Genomic DNA, 20,384 nt, shown 5'->3' on the forward strand with positions numbered 1-20,384 from the left:
GAAAACATTAAATGATTACCTCTGTAAATTTGTTCCGATTGGCTTGCAAGCCAACTTTTACTACCTCAAAAGGGTTGACCACAATGGCTTCTGTTAGTCCAGATCCCAATCCAGCAATGGCAAAGGTCTAGAAAAATTAAGTCAATCAATACTTTAAAACAAGTCATCATGTGTATGGGGTTAAACATCCTACTCATTACACTGTGCAGCTGAATGTTATAATGAGAATGGAGAAACTCACATAAATGCACCATATACCATTACTAAACAGCTTCAGATCTTGATCAGATGCTGACAATTCATGAAGAAGAAATTACAGAAGCCACAAACCACATCCTAACAATTCAAAATAAAATGTCAAAGCCCCATCAACGATGACTTTGTCCTTTAATGAAAAGAAAGGTTGTTTTACTTATTTAAGGTGGATACTAAAACGTCTGCACATGTAACAACTAAAAGAGAGTTTGACTCAAAAAAGGAGAGCTTCATTTTTAAACATCTACTTAAATACATGTATTGAGCCTATAAGAAATTCAAGGAGGAGAACCACAAATAAAATGCTTATAAAAAGCTGAATTTCAGGTAACCAAACGGTATAGCCAAAAATATTTAAATGTATAGCCATATTCTTAGAGTCATTATTCTAGGAAATTAAGAAACAAAAAAAACAGTTTAAAATTAATCCTTTATCTGACTTTTTAAACTGATAATTGCCCTATTCTTCTAGACCTAGAAGCTGAGGAATAAAAGTTGAGGTCAGAGATAAATAGGTTGTCTTGAAGGGCTCAGATAAAATCTAGAACATTTATCAAAAGGTGGCTGTGGGGCTTCCCTGGTGGCGCAGTGGTTGAGTGTCCACCTGCCGATGCAGGGGTCACGGGTTCGTGCCCCGGTCCGGGAGGATCCCACATGCCACGGAGCGACTGGGCCCGTGAGCCATGGCCGCTGAGCCTGTGCGTCCGGAGCCTGTGCTCCGCAACGGGAGAGGCCACAACAGTGAGAGGCCCGTGTACCGCAAAAAAAAAAAAAAAAAAGGTGGCTGTGTATCAGGTTCTTATTTGTTATCTGTTAAGAACTTCAGCAGTAGGAAAGAACTTCTAGAATTTTCCACTGAGTAGAATGCTTAAAGGATTTTCAGAAACTTTGTATCAAAAATAACCACAACTATTAAAACGCACACACACACACACACACACACACAGAGCAGGAAAACAAAATGAAACAAAGCCTCAAACCTTCAAAAGAGATGCTGAAAAAAATAATTCTTTGGTGCTGAAGCTCTAATTTCAGGGGAAGAGGTAATACTGTATACAACTAGGAGAAAAAAAAAAGTCAATGAAGAGTAAAGAAGAGATGCTTGTATTCGGAGTCTCTAATTTCTTCAAAGTAGGAGACTAAAAGAGAAAAGGGAGAAAGGAATGTTCTATAACCTTAAAAGGGGAGGCAAGGTGGAACCAGGGCAGGATCCAGAGCCAGGAGGTCTGGGTTTAGGTTCTGGTTTTGCCACTTTATTGGCTGTGTGACCAGAGATGCCATGTACAGTAGTTTGGGCACAAAGTTACATGTGGAGGCTGAAATCAGCCTGCACCCTACTTGCCAAGCCAGAAAGGCATCAGTCAGGAGAAAGGGGCACCTTTTCATAATCCACACAAAAACACCGTTTGTGTTAGCTGCAGCTCTGTGTTTAAATCACTGAGTCTTTTAAAGAAGATGTGGTACATATATTCAACGGAATATTACTCAGACATTAAAAAGAATGAAATAATGTCATTTGCAGCAACATGGATGGACATGGAGATTATCATACTAAGTGAAGTAAGTCAGACAGAGAAAGACAAATATCACATGATATCACTTACACACAGAATCTTAAAAAAATGATACAAATGAACTTATTTACAAAACAGACTCACAGACTTAGAGAACGAATTTATGGTTATGGTCGGGGGGGAAGGTTAGGGGAGGGGGATAGATTGGGAGTTTGGGATTGACATGTACACACTGCTATATTTAAAATAAAATGCCTTTCCATGAAAAAAAAATCACTGAGTCTTTTATAAGCCACTGTTTTCTCATCTGTAAAATGGAGACAACAATATCTAATCTTTGATTTAATAAGGTTATTCTGAGGCTCAAAATAATGTGTGAAGGCCTTTTGTAAAGTGCTGTACAAAACCATTGTTACTGTTGCATGATGAGGAAGAATGGGATTGTATACAGATTCTAGGAGAGAGGGAATAACTAACGTTTTCCTTTCATGCCCCTTTATTATAATTTTAAACATATTTGTATAGGGTAACAGACAAAATATTTTATTCATTTACCTCAGACTTCCATCATGGAATCCAAAGGCAGAAAAAAAAAATACTAGTCCCAAACTCTTCTGACTGAAAAAGCTAAAATCCAGATGTTCAAGTTTTTATTACTATATGCAATCTTCCAAGTAATTCACTTTTTTGTTCTTCTATAAAACTCAGCTACATTTGCTGTCAGAACTAGTGTTCAGCAGTCCCTCGTCAAAAGAATTGATCAGCTATCAGCGGATCATGTTACTCAGATTGTTCCAGAGACCAGCGGTAACTGCTGGGTTCCCAGCCTCCCAGGCTTTTCATGTAAGAGCACTAGGGGACATTTAATGGCTGTTTAAGTGTCTAGCTGTATCAAAAAGAAACTCTAATAAATGAGTTCAAGAAAAGAGAAAAACTGTATACAGTTTGCATGAATTCGGTGAGAGGAGCTGAAGTAGCCAAATGCTTTTCTGTTTGAATTCTCAAGACAGAAGTGCAGTCTCTCACATGGTACCAATGCTTGACACAGGCTCAGCCACGGCCCTCTGGAAACTGTATTTTACTGTCCTTTGCTAGGAAGATTTTTTTCTTTTTTTTTAGAATTGGCTTCTTTTTTTTTTTTTAATTTATTTGTTTTATTTATTTATTTTTGGCTGCATTGGGTCTCCGTTGCTACGCACGGGCTCTCTAGTTGCAGAGAGGGGCTACTCTTCACTGTGGTGCATGGGCTTCTCATTGTGGTGGCTTCTCTTGTTGCAGAGCATGGGCTCTAGGTGCGCGAGCTTAAGTAGTTGTGGTTCGCAGGCTCTAGAGCACAGGCTCAGTAGTTATGGCGCACATGCTTAGTTGCTCCGCAGCTTGTGGGATCTTCCCGGACCAGGGCTTGAACCCGTGTCCCCTGCATTGGCAGGCGGATTCTTAACCACCGCGCCATCAGGGAAGCCCTGCTAGGAAGTTTTTAATCCTCTTTTTAACAAGATGTTTTCAAAGTAAAGGGAGACAGTCAGGGAAGACACTGAGGAATTAAAAAAAATCTCAGCTTATTTCAGGACTCATGCTACCACTTCTCCTTCCGTGAGAGGCCGCTTCACAGCCCCCTTGTTTAAGCAGGAGGCTGAACCAGAGGTTTCTTTGTCATAAAACAAAGTGACACTATTAGGTTTCTTAATTGTATCCTTCCTAGAAAGGGAGTATGTATGATTTTTAAAATAGCAGCCACTTCTTCTTAATGAATCTTTAGAAATAAAGTAATGAAAGAGTTGAAGCTCAGAACTCTGCCCCTCTGGCTGAGTTCTAAGGTGCATAGCAGGTATCTAACTGGGGTATTTTCCTGGACGTTGGAAGACACATTGCCAATTGGAGGGCCAATGCAGATTTAGTTTAGTTTAGTTTTGTTTTGCTTTGCAGGTTTGGGGGAGAAATTAGTGCATTGGCTCTCTCTGGGGCTCTCACTGCATGCATATTGATAGAACCTGTTTGGTCAATATTATTTAACTTGTTTTGTGAAAAGCAGCGAAATCACGAAGAAGGAAAGGAGTGGCATCGGCAAATGTTCAAATCACCAAATGACTTTCATGTAATAGTTGAGATGTGTCATTGTAAGATCACTGTTCTCCCCAACTAAAAAAGGCCCCTCAGCCTGCATCTGACCACAGAGTGACCTGAAGTCCTATAGTTAATACAGCTTGAGCAAAAGCTGCAAAAGTGACCTGTTAGGAAATAATTTTAGATACAGTGACTTTCACATAAATAGATATGTGCAGTATGTATGTAAACATACACATGTTTTGGCTTCAAAAGAGTCTTTGGCAAATGTACTCTTTATATTCTTGACCACATCTCATATGGGCCTTTCCACACATATCATTATTATCATAAATTCATCACTGGGAGCTATAAAATGGCCAAATTGTGAGTTATTAGGAAGATGGCTTTCAACAAGTAGCTGAACATTGAATAACTCGAATTCATATTTTAGTAGCTGAGCTTGGGGAATCAAAAGGGTTTTTGTTTCCAGATTTTGCTGTATGAAATAACACACACACTTAAGTATAATAAATACTCTCACTTACCAATGCTGGTGACAGTGACACATATCCTAGCAATTTCTTGTACTGCTCAAAGGTGAAAAACTGTGAAACAAAACCAAACCAGAGATTTATAACAATTTCCTGCAACAAACCTTTTAATTGACTCAAATTTCTTTAGTAAATCATTATATTCACCAGCATTCTAAAAAATGATAAACCATCAAACACAGTTTTTAATCCAGTCTTGGGTAGTTGCTATTGAATCTTACTTGAACATTCACATTTTCAAATGCAGCTATAATAGCCTACAGAAGAGCTGATGGAATCTTTTATAGCAGTAAATGAACCATACAGCTTCCATTTACCATGACCATTTTCAGTTCCCCCAGACATCAATAGACTCCTTTTTTATGGCAGTGATTCAAAATTATAGGCATAGAGACCTGAAATCTTTGGTCTCCTATGTTTTCTCTGTGGCCTGCTTTCCCAGTGAATGCCCAATTTTCTAACCCATTTGTAAAAGACATCCACTTCTCAGCTTTAACTCGCATTTATACTGCTGTGTATCTCTACTGTTCCATGGGATTTCTAAACACTCAATGATGACGAAGATGCCATGATAAACTAGGGAAGGACCCAACAAGGACATCTAGTCCATCCACTGCCTGAAAGTAAGACTGTCCTCAACCTCAGTGAAAAAAGAGAGCTGCTTATTCCTTCCTTAAAAATCTGACGATGATGAAGATTTTGTTGGTTCCTTCAGTAGATGATGTTTAATATAATTTTCTCTGTAAATGGATTTCAATGGAGGCAAATCCAATCAATCACTTTGTATAATATGTTCCAAATAAAGTTTTCTCCTCTCTTTTTATATTATATATTTTGGACAACGATCTGCTTGAACATGATGGTTTGCTCCTGGGGTCCTCTGTTAGGTAGCGGCCAACATCACTGATAAAACACACCCTTAGGTCCTGCTGGGGTCTGATTCTCAAGACCTCAGAAATGGCCTGGGTATTTTATGGTCTTAATATGTCCTCTACTCTATTACTTTATAACCCAGTACTATGGGGCAAGAAATAAATATAGATTTGAGAGCCAAATAATATTCTGTTGTTACAAAGGGGTAGTTCCATGTAAACATGGCTCTCATGTGTCTTTGGGCAGTTCCAGAGTCATTGCCATCACCAGATAGATGGATTCTCTTAAAGACTCAGCAACTATTTTTGTGCTATGTTCCTTTAAACCAACTATGGATGTAGATTTCTGTAGAAAAGGAATTCATTCATTCACTCATTCAACAAATATTTCTTGGTTCTACGCACTGGGGATGCAGCAGTAAACAAAGAGAAACCCCTGTCTTCTTGGTCTAACATTCCAGTGGATGGTGATAACCCTGAAACTATCCTAGTGTTCAAATAATACCACCAGGAGCCACAACAGGTTTGATGAGCGATGCACTAGAAACGATTAAAAGGAAAAGGGTTATGATCTTGGGTTTAAAAAATAATTTATTTTTTCTTCCTTTTCATGGTCATCATCGTAACTATTCTTTGATAATCACCCTGCGTGGATTTTGACATAAGCAGTCCTAGGTTTGAATCCTGAATTAGCTATGGAGGCATAGCTTGACCTTTCTAACACTGAAGAACACAAAACTTCTAGAGTAGTCCTTAAATAAGAGAACTTGAGTTAAGATTTCTTGACATTCCTGGCACATAGGAGACTTTCAGAAAATCTTAGTTTCCATTTCCTTTCCTCACTTTGGATACTAAAGGAACCATTGATCCCTTATGTACATGTATCATTCATGAGAGCTTGCTGTGGTCTAGGAAACGTGCTAAGGCCTTTGGATGTGCTACTGCATTTAATCCATACAACATCACCAGGTAACAGGTAAGAGTACAACCATGATTCCCACTTGTAGATGCCTGTCCTGCAGCTAGTGAATGGAAGGATTGAGATTTCTCCCTAAGTCTATCTCCAAAGCCTGGGTATGCTCTTAACCACTACACTACACTGTACTGCTCACTGCTGAGCCATGCTATTTTAGTGGTTTGGAAAGAGGTTCTCTGTGATAGAGTTTTCTTTCTGCTGAGGTCTTCTTGCCTTCCCTGACCTTGGAAGCTGAGTCCCTCAAGGCAGAAGATTTCAGACTTTTTTGACCACAATCTACTATTTACCATATTTATCATAATCTATTTACCCAGCACAGGTACACATGCACATGTAGTACACACTCATATTTATAACTGAAACAAAACATTGCTGTAAAACAATGTTTAGCTCTTCACTATGTGTAATGCATTCTGTTTCTACTCTATTTCATCAAAAAATTTTCTGGTGAACCACTACATCTAGTGACCCATCAAATTGATTTCAGGACTCACAGGTCATGACCCATACTTTGGAAACACTGCTCTAAGGGGTCTATGTGGGTTTGGGAAAGTTCTGGGAGATGATGGACCTCACAGAATGCCTCACTACCTTGCTCCCTTCCAGTGTGAGGATGCATTTTTTTTTCCCTCTGACTTTCTGTCATGACAAAGAATTAAGGAACAAACTGAGATCTCAAAGGAGAAGTGTGGGGACATAGACTTGATCTGTCACTCTAAGCAATTCTCACAGGCAATTCCAAGTCTACACTTTGGGGCAATTCTAGGCTTTTCATTTCCCCATCTCTAAAACTGTTTTAAAAAAACTCCCACCAGCTGGTTGGTACTCATCAGCAGTCTGGCTGGAAGATTCTGGTGAATGGCTAGGATGAAGTGATTCAGGTTCCTACAAATAAAGAAGCCTCACAGATCAGAGATAAGTTGCTAATGTATTAAATTCAAAAGTAATGAACAGGGACTCCCCTGGTGGTGCAGTGGATAAGACTCTGCGCTCCCAATGCAGGGGGCCTGGGTTCGATCCCTGGTCTGGGAGCTAGATCCCACACGCATGCTACAACTAGGAGTTCGCATGCCACAACTGAGGAGCCCGTGAGGTGCAACTAAGGAGCCCGCCTGCTGCAACTAACACCCAGCGCGACCAAATAAATAAATAAATATTAAAGTAGTGAATAATATATATTACATATTCTAATAAGCAAATAGTGCTTCAAACTAAAAATAAAAAATCTTGTTTTAATTTCTACCTTTGCAACCAAAGTCTAATTTACTGAATATAAAATAAAATATTATCTCAAGAAAGGAAATATTAAAATCTTTTAAAATGGATTTTCAATAATAGTAAATAACATAATGCCATTATAGTTTGAAACCAATATTAAATAAAAATATTCATTCATTCAACAAATATTTACCGGATGCCTCCCATGTGCAAAGCTTAGAAGACATTATACTACAACTATATTCTTAAGAACTAGTAGATTGTTACTTTAATTCCTTTCTATAGAGCACTGCTCTTTTACTTCCTTCATGATATTTCTTAATATTTCTCATCCACAACACTAGTTAGTGCAGAGATGTGATAAAGGTACCCTATCACATAAGACATGAGGTTACACTCTAAGGATGAAATTAGGAGGGTCAACGTGTAATAATGTCACCTACCCAGAGTCATGCAAATGTGTGACTTAAGAGGTTTGAAAACATTCGTATTCAGTCAAGGCTTTGGGAACCTTGAATATAAAATCTTGAATCCAAACTAATATGCTATATATAACCTATAAAGTGGAACCTTGAAATTGGTAGTCTGGTTGGATTTACCCCAGGAAAGGGGCTGGACCTCGGGGACAGGCCGTGTGGTCCCTGGAGAAGTGTCAAGTTGTGCTTCGGCAGGGGAGGTGGGTACAGTTTGCCTGGGCGACCCAGCCCTCCTGACGGCACTTTCCCCTTTGCTTTCATCCACGCTCACTAAGCAGTCTGATCACTAAGCTGACCTCCCAGATCGTCTATTCTGGGAGGCAGTTAAATTACCTGGAAACAGTTTGATCCATTTGGGTCTTACTTTTAACGAGTGGGACCTGAGCAGTGCTCAGACTAGGGTTAACTATTCCGCAATACAGAGGCAAACACCTTCTGGGTACACCTCTCAATACCCTGTGCATTTCTTTTCTTTTTTTTTTTTTTGTATTACAATTTTTTTAAACATCTTTATTGGAGTATAATTGCTTTACAATGGGGTGTTAGTTTCTGCTTTATAACAAAGTGAATCAGCTATACGTATACATATATCCCCATATCCTCTCCCTCTTGCGTCTCCTTCCCACTCTTCCTATCCCACCCCTATAGGTGGTCACAAAGAACTGAGCTGATCTCCCTGTGCTATGTGGCTGCTTCCCACTAGCTACCTAGTTTACATTTGGTAGTGTATATATGTCCATGCCACTCTCTCACTTCATCCCACCTTCCCCTTCCCCTTCCCCGTGTCCTCAAGTCCATTCTCTACGTCTGCATCTTTATCCCTGTCCTGCCCCTAGATTCTTCATAACCTTTTTTTTCTTTGAGATTCCATATATATGTATTAGCATACGGTATTTGTTTTTCTCTTTCTGACTTACTTCACTCTGTATGACAGACTCTAGATCCATCCATCTCACTAGAAATAACTCAATTTCGTTTCTTTTTATGGCTGAGTAATATTCCATTGTATTTATGTGCCACATCTTCATTATCCATTCATCTGTTGATGGACACTTAGGTTGCTTCCATGTCCTGGCTATTGTAAATAGAGCTGCAATGAACATTGTGGTACACGACTCTTTTTGAATTATGGTTTTCTCAGGGTATATGCCCAGTAGTGGGATTGTTGGGTCATACGGTAGTCCTATTTTTAGTTTTTTAAGGATCCTCCATACTGTTCTCCATAATGGCTTTATCAATTCACATTCCCACCAAGAGTGCAAGAGGGTTCCCTTTTCTTTACACCCTCTCCAGTATTTATTGTTTGTAGATATTTTCATGATGGCCATTCTGACTGGTGTGAGGTGATACCTCATTGTAGTTTTGATTTGCATTTCTCTAATGATTAGTGATGTTGAGCATTCTTTCATGTGTTTGTTGGCAATCTGTATATCTTCTTTGGAGAAATGTCTATTTAGGTCTTCTGCCCATTTTTGGATTGGGTTGTTTGTATTTTTGATATTGAGGTGCATGAGCCGCTTGTAAATTTTGGAGATTAATCCTTTGTCAGTTGCTTCATTTGTAAATATTTTCTCCCATTCTGAGGGATGTCTTTTCATCTTGTTTATGGTTTCCTTTGCTGTGCAAAAGCTTTTAAGTTTCATTAGGTCCCATTTGTTTATTTTTGTTTTTATTTCCATTTCCATAGGTGGTGGGTCAAAAAGGATCTTGCTGTGATTTACGTCACAGAGAATTCTGCCTATGTTTTCCTCTAAGAGTTTTATAGTGTCTAGCCTTATATGTAGGTCTTTAATCCATTTTGAGTTTATTTTTGTTTATGGTGTTAGGGAGTGTTCTAATTTCATTTTTTTACATGTAGCTGTCCAGTTTTCGCAGCATCACTTATTGAAGAGGCTGTCTTTTCTCTATTGTATATTCTTGCCTCCTTTATAAAAAATAAGGTGACCATATGTGTGTAGGTTTATCTCTGGGCTTTCTATCCTGTTCCATTGATATATATTTCTGTTTTTCTGCCAGTACCATATTGTCTTGATTACTGAAGCTTTGTAGTATAGTCTGAAGTTAGGGAGCCTGATTCCTCCAGCTCCATTTTTCTTTCTCAAGGTTGCTTTGGCTATTCGGGATCTTTTGTGTTTCCATACAAATTGTGAAATTTTTTGTTCTAGTTCTGTGAAAAATGCCATTGGTAGTTTGATAGGGATTGCATTGAATCTGTAGATTGCCTTGGATTGTACAGTCATTTGCACAATGTTGATTCTTCCAATCCAAGAACATGGTATATCTCTCCATCTGTTTGTATCATCTTCAATTTCTTTCATCAGTGTCATAGTTTTCTGCATGCAGGTCTTTTGTCTCCTTAGGTAGGTTTATTCCCATATATTTTATTCTTTTTCTTGCAATGGTGAATGGGAGTGTTTCCTTAATTTCTCTTTCAAATTTTTCATCGTTAGTGTATAGGAATGCAAGAGATCTCTGTGCATTAATTTTGTATCCTGCTACATTACCAAATTCATTGATTAGCTCTACAAATTTTCTGGCAGCATCTTTAGGATTCGCTATGTATAGTATCATGTCATCTGCAAACAGTGACAGCTTTACTTCTTCTTTTCCAATTAGGATTCCTTATATTTCTTTTTCTTCTCTGATTGCTGTGGCTAAAACTTCCAAAACTACGTTGAATAATAATGGTGAGAGTGGGCAACCTTGTCTTGTTCCTGACCTTAGTGGAAATGGTTTCAGTTTTTCACCATTGAGAATGATGTTGGCTGTGGCTTTGTCATATATGGCCTTTATTTTGTTGAGGTAAGTTCCCTCTATGCCTACTTTCTGGAGGGTTTTTATCATAAATGGGTGTTGAATTTTGTCAAAAGCTTTCTCTGCATCTATTGAGATGATCATATGGTTTTTAATCCTTTAAGTTGTTAATATGGTTTATCACATTGCTTGATTTGCATATATTGAAGAATCCTTGCATTCCTGGGATAAACCCAACTTGATCATGGTTATGTGATCCTTCTAATGTGCTGTTGGATTCTGTTTGCTAGTATTTTGTTGAGGATTTTCGCATCTATGTTCATCAGTGATATTGGCCTGTAGTTTTCTTTCTTTGTGACATCTTCGTCTGGTTTTGGTATCAGGGTGACGGTGGCCTCGTAGAATGAGTTTGGGAGTGTTCCTCCCTCTGCTATATTTTGGAAGAGTTTGAGAAGGATAGGTGTTAGCTCTTCTCTGAATGTTTGATAGAATTCGCCTGTGAAGCCATGTGGTCCTGGGCTTCTGTTTGTTAGAAGATTTTTAAATCACAGTCTCAATTTCAGTGCTTGTGATTGGTCTGTTTATATTTTCTATTTCTTCCTGCTTCAGTCTCAGAATGTTGTGCTTTTCTAAGAATGTGTCCATTTCTTCCAGGTTGTCCATTTTACTGGCATATAGTTGCTTGTAGTAATCTCTCATGATCCTTTGTATTTCTGCAGTGTCAGTTGTTATTTCTCCTTTTTCGTTTCTAATTCTACTGATTTGAGTCTTCTCCGTTTTTTTTCTTGATGAGTCTGGCTAATGGTTTATCAATTTTGATTATTTTCTCAAAAAGCCAGCTTTTAGTTTTACTGATCTTTGCTATTGTTTCCTTCATTTCTTTTTCATTTATTTCTGATCTGATATTTATGATTTCTTTCCTTCTGCTGACTTTGGGGGTTTTGTTCTTCTTTCTTTAATTGCTTTAGGTGTAAGGTTAGGTTGTTTATCTGAGATGTCTCTTGAGGTAGGATTGTATTGCTATAAACTTCCCTCTTAGAACTGCTTTTGCCGCATCCTATAGGTTTTGGGTTGTCGTGTTTTACTGTCATTTGTTTCTAGGTATTTTTTGATTTCCTCTTTGATTTCTTCAGTGATTTCTTGGTTATAAAGTAGTGTATTGTTTAGCCTAAATGTGTTTTTATTTTTTACAGATTTTTTTTCCTGTAATTGCTATCTAGTCTCATAGCATTGTGGTCAGAAAAGATACTTGATACAATTTCAATTTTCTGAAATTTACCAAGGCTTAATTTATGACCAAAGATATGATCTATCCTGGAGAATGTTCCATGAGCACTTGAGAAGAAAGTGTATTCTGTTGTTTTTGGATGGAATGTCTTATATATATCAATTAAGTCCATCTTGTTAATGTATCATTTAAAGCTTGTGTTTCCTTATTTATTTTCATTTTGGATGATCTGTCCATTGGTGAAAGTGGGGTGTTAAAGTCCCCTACTATGATTGTGTTAATGTCAATTTCCCCTTTTATGGCTGTTAGCATTTGCCTTATATATTGAGGTGTTCCTATGTTGGGTGTATAAATATTTACAATTGTTATATCTTCTTCTTGGATTGATACCTTGATCATTATGTAGTGTCCTTCTTTCTCTCTTGTAATAGTCTTTATTTTGAAGTCTATTTTGTCTTATATGAGAATTGCTACTCCAGCTTTCTTTTGATTTCCATTTGCATGGAATATCTTTTTCCATCCCCTCACTTTCAGTCTGTATGTGTCCCTAGGTCTGAAGTCGGTGTCTGTAGACAACATATGTACGGCTCTTGTTTTTTTATCCATTTAGCCACTCTATGTCTTTTGGCTGGAGCATTTAATCCATTTACAATTAAGGTAATTATCAATATGTACGTTCCTATTACCATTTTCTTAATTGTTTTGGGTTTTTTTTTATTGTAGGTCTTTTCCTTCTCTTGTGTTTCCTGCGTAGAGAAGTTACTCTAGCATTTGTTGTAAAGCTGGTTTGGTGGTGCTGAATTCTCTTAGCTTTTGCTTGTCTGTAAAGGTTTTAATTTCTCCATCAAATCTGAATGAGATCCTTGCTGGGTAGAGTAATCTTGGTTGTAGGTTTTTCCCTTTCATCACTTTAAACATGTCCTGCCACTCCCTTCTGGCTTGCAGAGTTTCTGGTGAAAGATCAGCTGTTAACCTTATGGGGATTCCCTTGTATATTATTTGTTGCTTTTCCCTTGCTGCTTTTGATATTTTTCCTTTGTATTTAATGTTTGATAGTTTGATTAATATGTGTATTGGCATGTTTCTCCTTGGATTTAGCCTGTACGGGACTCTCTGCACTCCCTGGACTCGATTAACTATTTCCTTTCCCATATTAGGGAAGTTTTCAACTATAACCTCTTCAAATATTTTCTCAGTCCCTTTCTTTTTCTCTTATTCTTCTGGGACTCCTATAATGCGAATGTTGGTGCATTTAATATTGTCCCAGAAGTCTCTGAGACTGTCCTCAATTATTTTCATTCTTTTTTCTTTATTTTGCTCTGTGGTAATTATTTCCACTATTTTATCTTCCAGGTCACTGACCCCTTCTTCTGACTCAGTTATTCTGCTATTGATTCCTTCTAGAGAATTTTTAATTTCATTTATTGTGTTGTTCATCACTGTTTGTTTGCTCTTTAGTTCTTGTAGGTCCTTGGTAAATGTTTCTTGTACTTTCTCCATTCTATTTCCAAGATTTTGGATCATCTTTACTATGATTACTCTGAATTCTTTTTCAGGTATACTGCTTATTTCCTCTTCGTTTGTTTGGTCTGGTGGGTTTTTACCTTGCTCCTTCATCTGCTCTGTGTCTCTCTGTCTTCTCATTTTGCTTATCTTACTGTGTTTGGGGTCTCCTTTTCTGCAGGTTTGTAGTTCCCGTTGTTTTTGGTGTCTGCCTCCAGTGGCTAAGGTTGGTTCAGTGGGTTGTGTAGGCTTTCTGGTGGTGGGGACTAGTGCCTGTGTTCTGGTGGATGAGGCTGGATCTTGTCTTTCTGGTGGGCAGGATTGTGCCCAGTGGTGTGTTTTGGGATGCCTGTGGTCTTATTATTATTTTAGGCAGCCTCTCTGCTAGTAGGTGGGGTTGTATTCCTGTGTTGCTAGTTGTTTGTCATATGGTGTCCTGCACTGTCGCTTGCTGGTCATTGAGTGGAGCTGTGTCTTAGCGCTGAGATGGAGATCTCTGGGAGAGCTTTCGCTGTTTGATATTATGTGGAGCCGGGTGGTCTCTGGTGAACCGATGTCCTGAACTCGGCTCCCCCACCTCAGAGGCACAGACCTGACACCTGGCTGGAGCACCAAGACCCTGTCAGCCACACGACTCAGAAGAAAAGGGAGAAAAAAAGAAAGAAAGAAAGAAAAAATAAAATAAATTTATTAAAATAAAAAATTATTAAAAATTAAAAAATTAAAAAGCAATAAAAAAAGAAAAAAAAAGAAAGAAGAGAGCAAGCAAACCAAAAACAAATCCACCAATGATAACAAGCACTAAAAACTTAGTAAAAAAAACAAAAACAAAAAACACGGACAGAACTGTAGGACAAATGGTAAAAGCAAAGCTATACAGACAAAACCACACAATGAAGCATACACATACACACTCACAAAAAGACAAAAAGGAAAAAAACATATATATCATTGCTCCCAAAGTCCACTGCCTCAATTTTGGGATGATTCGTTGTCTATTCAGGTATTCCACAGATTCAGGGTACATCAAGTTGATTGTGGAGATTTAATCTGCTGCTCCTGAGGCTGCTGGGAGAGATTTCCCTTTCTCTCCTTTATTTGCACAGCTCCTGGGGTTCAGCTTTGCATTGGCCCCACCTCTGTGTGTAGGTCGCCTGAGGGCGTCTGTTCCTGCCTAGACAGGATGGGGTTAAGTAGCAGCTGATTAGGGGGATTTGGTCACTCAGGCTAGGGGGAGGGAGGGGTATGGAATGTGGGGCGAGCCTGCAGCGGTAGAGGCTGGCATGACGTTGCAGCAGCCTGAGGCGTGCCGTGTGTTCTCCTGGGGAAGTTGTCCCTGGATCACGGGACCCTGGCAGTGGCGGGCTACACAGGCTCCCGGGAGGGGAGGTGTGGACAGTGACCTGTGCTTGTACACAGGCTTCTTGGTGGCTGCTGCAGCAGCCGTAGCATCTCATGCCCGTCTCTGGGGTCCGCGCTGATAGCCACAGCCCGCGCCCATCTCTGGAGCTCGTTTAGGCGGTGTTCTGAATCCCCTCTCCTTGCGCACCCTGAAACAATGGTCTCTTGCCTCTTAGGCAAGTCTAGACTTTTCCCAGACTCCCTCCCCGCTAGCTGTGGGGCACTAGCCCCCTTCACAACGTGTTCATGCAGCCAACCCCAGTCCTCTCCCTGGGATCCGACCTCCGAAGCCTGAGTCTCAGCTCTCAGCCCCCACCCATCCTGGCGGTTGAGCAAACAAGCCTCTTGGGCTGGTGAGTGCTGGTCTGCACCAATCCTCTGTGCAGGAATCTCTTCGCTTTGCCCTCCGCACCCCTGTTGCTGCGAGCTCCTCCGTGGCTCCGAAGCTTCCCCCTCGCCGCTACCCGTCTCCGCCAGTGAAGGGGTTTCCTAGTGTGTGGAAACCTTTCCTCCTTCACAGCTCCCTCCCACTGGTGCAGGTCCCGTCCCTATCCTTTTGTCTCTGTTTATTCTTTTTTCTTTTGCCCTACCAAGGTACGTGGGGGAGTTTCTTGCCTTTTGGGAAGTCTGAGGTCTTCTGCCAGCGTTCAGTAGGTGTTCTGTAGGAGTTGTTCCATGTGTAGATGTATTTCTGATGTATTTGTGGGGAGGAAGGTCAACTCCATGTCTTACTCTTCTGCCATCTTGAAGGTCTCTTCCACCCTGTGCATTTTGAGGCCTCCCAGTTTGGCTGCTGGGAACAGACACTGTTCCCAGCCCCGCGTGACTGCCCAGCACTGATCCCCTGAATCCTTCGGACAGCTGTTTCCAGGCCTTGCTTGTTTCCTCATATGTGCTCAGGTCAGCTGAATACTTGAGGCGTCCCTCTGCAGACCTTAGGTGTCTCTCTCTGTGCAGCTCTCTCCTTCTCTGGTGCTATGGCCTGGGAGCTCTAGGTGCCTTGCCCTCCCTGGCCTCTCAGCTCCTTCTCAACCCAGGGAGTCCACTGGTTGAGGGAGTCAACTGGATTTTTCCTGTGTGTCCCTGGAAACTCTCTCAAGCCAGTGACCTGGGGCAATCCACAGGGCTCATCTCATTTGTTTTCCATCTCAGGTATGACTCTCCCTCCTTGTCTTATGTCCAGTGTCTTAAAAATTGTGGTTTCATATATGTTGTTCATTTTCTGTTCTTGCTGTTTCAGGCAGGAGAGAAAATCTGGTCCCTGTGACTTCATCTTGGCTGGAAATACAGTGGTGAACAAATAGACTTCACAGTATATCAATATAATCTTTCATGAGTTTGGTTAGCATTAAGCAGTCCTTGAGAATCTGACCATGGAATAATGGTGTTTCTGGACCTGTGAAGCTCAAGACTAGATCCTGGAACCTGGCACATTGTTCCTGCCATCCCTGAGTAAACAGCTGGTCTCTTTTTGAGGTCTTCATTTCTTTTTGCTAACTACAATACTAATTCTGTCTTCATTTGTGAAAGGGGAAGTTTCATTTATTTAGCATAAATGAATCTTATTATTTTAATGATGAATCTCATTTCAAAGAATAAAGTACAGAAAAAAACAACATTATCTGTTTCTAGACATTGTCTGTTTAAATACACACACACACATAATATTCAGGGAGCATATATACGTATGTATGTGTGTGTGTATATCTATGGTCTCTGAATATTTTTTCAAAGTAAACTTTGATGACATCCAATGAAGCAGTTTTTGATGTATGAAACTGTTGCAATCAGATGATCATTTTCCTCACAAATACTAAGATAAAGTATCTATAAAATGAGTGTTTTCATAAATTGTGCTGAAAAACTAGTGCTATCCATCTGGCAAAGACACACTAAACTCGAAGTTATACTTAAAAAGCCAACGTACTTACCATATGTCTCAATAATTTTAAGGTAAAATCTACTTGAAACAACATGTCTGGGACACATACACCATATCCAGTTGCCCAGAAGTTCATCTGTTAACCATTGTTCTGGCAGGGAGCATTGCTTTTTTTAAGTAGAGACTAATTCAGTTTTGTAAAGCTCAAGTTTTTTTTTTCTTCCATAAAAGACTGTTCAACATTGATAAACCTTAATCCTCTTAAAGTTTAAATTGTATCCAACATACAGTATTAAGGAAAAATATTCCATGAAAAACTAATTATAGTTTACTTTATTTATACACGTAAAACTCTGAACAAATGAATATATTATTCCATGGAGACAAAGTGACTTTCCTTTTGAACAGGAACTATGCTCTGTTTGTTTACTTGGGCAATCTTTTATCAAGTGAAGCCATTTCATAATTCAACTCAGCCCTCTTGTGTACTTTGGTGAACTTTTTCCAGATTCTCTATTGCGATTCAGATCCTTTTCTTTTTTTTTTTTTTTGATTCAGATCCTTATAATGAAATTTGTATTGAAGTAATAATATAAAATCACAAAAACTATGGCAACGAAGAGGATGAATTTACAGAGAAAGCATGTTTTAAAGCTTTGCTTTCTGAATCCTAGACCTGAATTAAATCCTATTAAATCACCATTTTCACAGGATGTAAAAGTCTGGTGTCTGTGTATATATGTTGGGTTTTTTTTTTATCATAATTTTTAACTCAGTCACCCTCTTAATTAACTGATATAAGTATATAAGCTGTTTTTCTTACCTTTCAGGAATGTTGGGAACACAAATTGAGTAATGTATGTGAAAAAAACTTTATGTCATTAGCTGGAAAGGAAGTCTTTCAGTCTAAGTTTATGTTATCCTTATTATGGAAAGACAAAGCCATATTTGGTGATGTCAGTGGTGTGGGGGGAGGGGCAACGCCAGTCAGAGCCACTGGGATCAGGACTTTTGTCTGAAAGAACTTATAAAAGCGCGATCAGATTTAGTTCTTTCTCCCCAGAGGTCCTGCTAGATCTCCATGTTCTTATCCAGATACGGAACCAGCAGGTAGTACATAAATGTCCATAGTTATAAGATTATGCAGCAGCCGCATAGCACAGGGAGATCAGCACGGTGACCACCTAGAGGGGTGGGATGGGGAGGGTGGGAGGGAGACGCAAGAGGGAGGAGATAATATGTGTACATATTGCTGAATCACTTTGTTATACAGCAGAAACTAACACACCATTGTAAAGCAATTATACTCCAATAAAGACGTTAAAAAAAAAAAAGAATGGAAATGAGTGTAGTGGAAGTAATGATTTTGTAAAAACCAGAATAGAGAATTTTAACAGAGGAGACCAGGGGGAAAAATGAAGTTAGCACACCAAATAAATGTGCTATATGAGAATCATACACAAAGAAATATAATGTCTTAGTGTGCTCTGTTCATGAAATGAGAATGATTTAAGGAGAAAGGCTTTTCTACCTCGCCTCTCTCCTCTCCTCTCCCTCTCTCTTTCTTTAATAATTATTGCTCCAAAGGCAAAGTTATGAATTGCCTTGAGAAAAAGTCCAAGCTCTTTTGTGGCTGCTGTGGTTTGATTACATGAATTTCATTCACCACTGTGCTTTTTGTATAATTTCCCCATTAGAAGGGAATGCCTTTACCTGGAAAAAAATAATCCACAAATCAACATAGCAATATTTGAGAGACTGACCAAGTCTAATTATGAGAAAAATTGTTACAATTTTAAAAATTTAAGATTTTAAAAAATTTTAGAAGTTTTAGTATTTTATGTTTAATTTCCATTAATGTCCCATAGTTTATGGTGGGATGTGTTGATGCTGAAGCTCTTACTACAGTCTATTTTCAGTTGGTGGGAAGGCATACAATGTTTACCTTCACTGCTCTTTTTGGTGTTTCAGCCAAGATGGGTGGCAGAATTCCCTTGTAAAAACCGAACAACCTATTGGAGAAATAAAAAGATTTATATAAGTAAGGGAATTAGGAAACAGGTGATTGTGCTGTTGTTTATGGATAAAGCAACTAATCTTAAAGTATTTCCAATTATTCAATGTAGCACAACAGTCATGAAATCTTCCTTTGTTTTAATTCTAAAGTGAAGAGATTATGGTATCTACTATGACATTCAGAAGAGGAATAAATGATACTGAGACTGGAACCCCTTAGGTAAGTTGCTAAACATAATCATGAGTTGTACCTTAAAGCTAAAGTCAGCCCTCCTTAATCTAAGGAATCTTGAATTTATTTTTCCAGTTGTGTGGTTGGTAGTAGCCTCAAGCTGTCTACCGTCTTGCATCTCCTCCCTGTGGTCACCAAATGAGGTTAGTGCTATACCTAAGCCCACTAGACTGAAACTTCTGAGGCTAACCAGGAGATGAAAACCTCAACTTTAGGTTTACTAACACAGGGGAACTAACAAACTCTATGGCTGTGGAACTAGGGCTCCCAGCTCTGTCCTGAATTAGTCATAATTTTTTTAACTTCCTTAGTGGAGATGGAAGGAGGTCAGGGAGGGCTAATTACAGGGACATACGCTGCTGACAGAAGAAATGTCAAACTCCCCTGCTGATATGCAATCTCACAGGGCATGGGACAGCTATTGTTGCCAATACTGAGGGACTCATGGTTACATATTCAGACATTTTTAGGAAAGAAAAGAATGAGTGCCATATGCTTATGATAAGTTTTATAAAAAGTCACCACTTACTTCTCGTTAAAATTTAAGATTCAAAATTTTATATTTGTCTGTCCTGGAATCTTTACATATATATATGCTATACCCTCATTTAAACCTGAAAATATTTCAACAGAAGAGAATATTCTGCATCATTTTCTGGGATAATCAGTTTCCCTGGTGAACCCATAAGTGGCTACAGATAAAGGCAGGACTCAACGTGTTCCTATTTTAGGATATACATTTAATATCCTAGAGAAAGCTGGAACTTCTCTGATTGACCCATCAAACTTCACTCCAGCTCCCTTATTTGGGTTCTGCTTCTGGCTGAGCTTCTGGAACAATAACGTTAAGAATTTATTCAGATTAACCCACTGTGCCACCGAATCCAACATGGTGACCTCTTTTTTTTTTTTTTTTTTTTTTTTGCAGCACGCGGGCCTCCCACAGCTGTGGCCTCTCCCGTTGCGGAGCACAGGCTCCGGACGCGCAGGCTCAGCGGCCATGGCTCAAGGGCCCAGCCGCTCCGCGGCATGTGGGTGTGCACGCATGTGTATGTAACCAGGACACAAATATTTGTTAAGATTATGGATTTTATGAAGAGGAAGAAAGGAATCAAATGATCCCCTGATGTGGTCTTATTTTGTCCACTATTTTCGACCTAATGAATAGTACTAGCATTTGTATATAGGAAGTAAAGCAGAATCTGCTTTGAAGAACTATGGGAATTCATGAATTCCCCCCACCTCCTTTCCATTCCAACTACTGATGCCTGAAATTCACTTGTAAAACTTAAATACTCTTTGTCATTTAAATTTCATTATAAATTAATTATTATATAATTTTCAGCATGAGAGTGACGAAGCATAGGTTTGGTCTTCCTAAAAGATAAATGTGATTTTCCTGAATAGAAGTTCTATATTTATAATAAAAGACATTATTAGTTCTGTTTTTCTTGGGCTGA

The 20,384-nt window shown here is 39.1% G+C and overlaps 1 protein-coding gene across 1 annotated transcript in view; it reads right to left on the bottom strand.

The window, feature by feature from the left end:
• The window catches only part of SLC25A21 (solute carrier family 25 member 21), a 534,134-nt gene that overhangs the window by 55,170 nt on the left and 458,580 nt on the right, over window positions 1-20,384 (bottom strand). Inside the window, exons 4-6 of the mRNA XM_032623187.1 lie at window positions 18,622-18,688; window positions 4,361-4,420; window positions 20-127 (exon numbers count right to left, since the gene is read on the bottom strand). Coding sequence (XP_032479078.1) covers window positions 20-127; window positions 4,361-4,420; window positions 18,622-18,688 — 235 coding nt within the window. The remainder of the gene's footprint in view (window positions 1-19; window positions 128-4,360; window positions 4,421-18,621; window positions 18,689-20,384) is intronic.

This window comes from Phocoena sinus, chromosome 2 (genome assembly GCF_008692025.1).
Source record: "Phocoena sinus isolate mPhoSin1 chromosome 2, mPhoSin1.pri, whole genome shotgun sequence".
NCBI lineage: Eukaryota > Metazoa > Chordata > Mammalia > Artiodactyla > Phocoenidae > Phocoena > Phocoena sinus.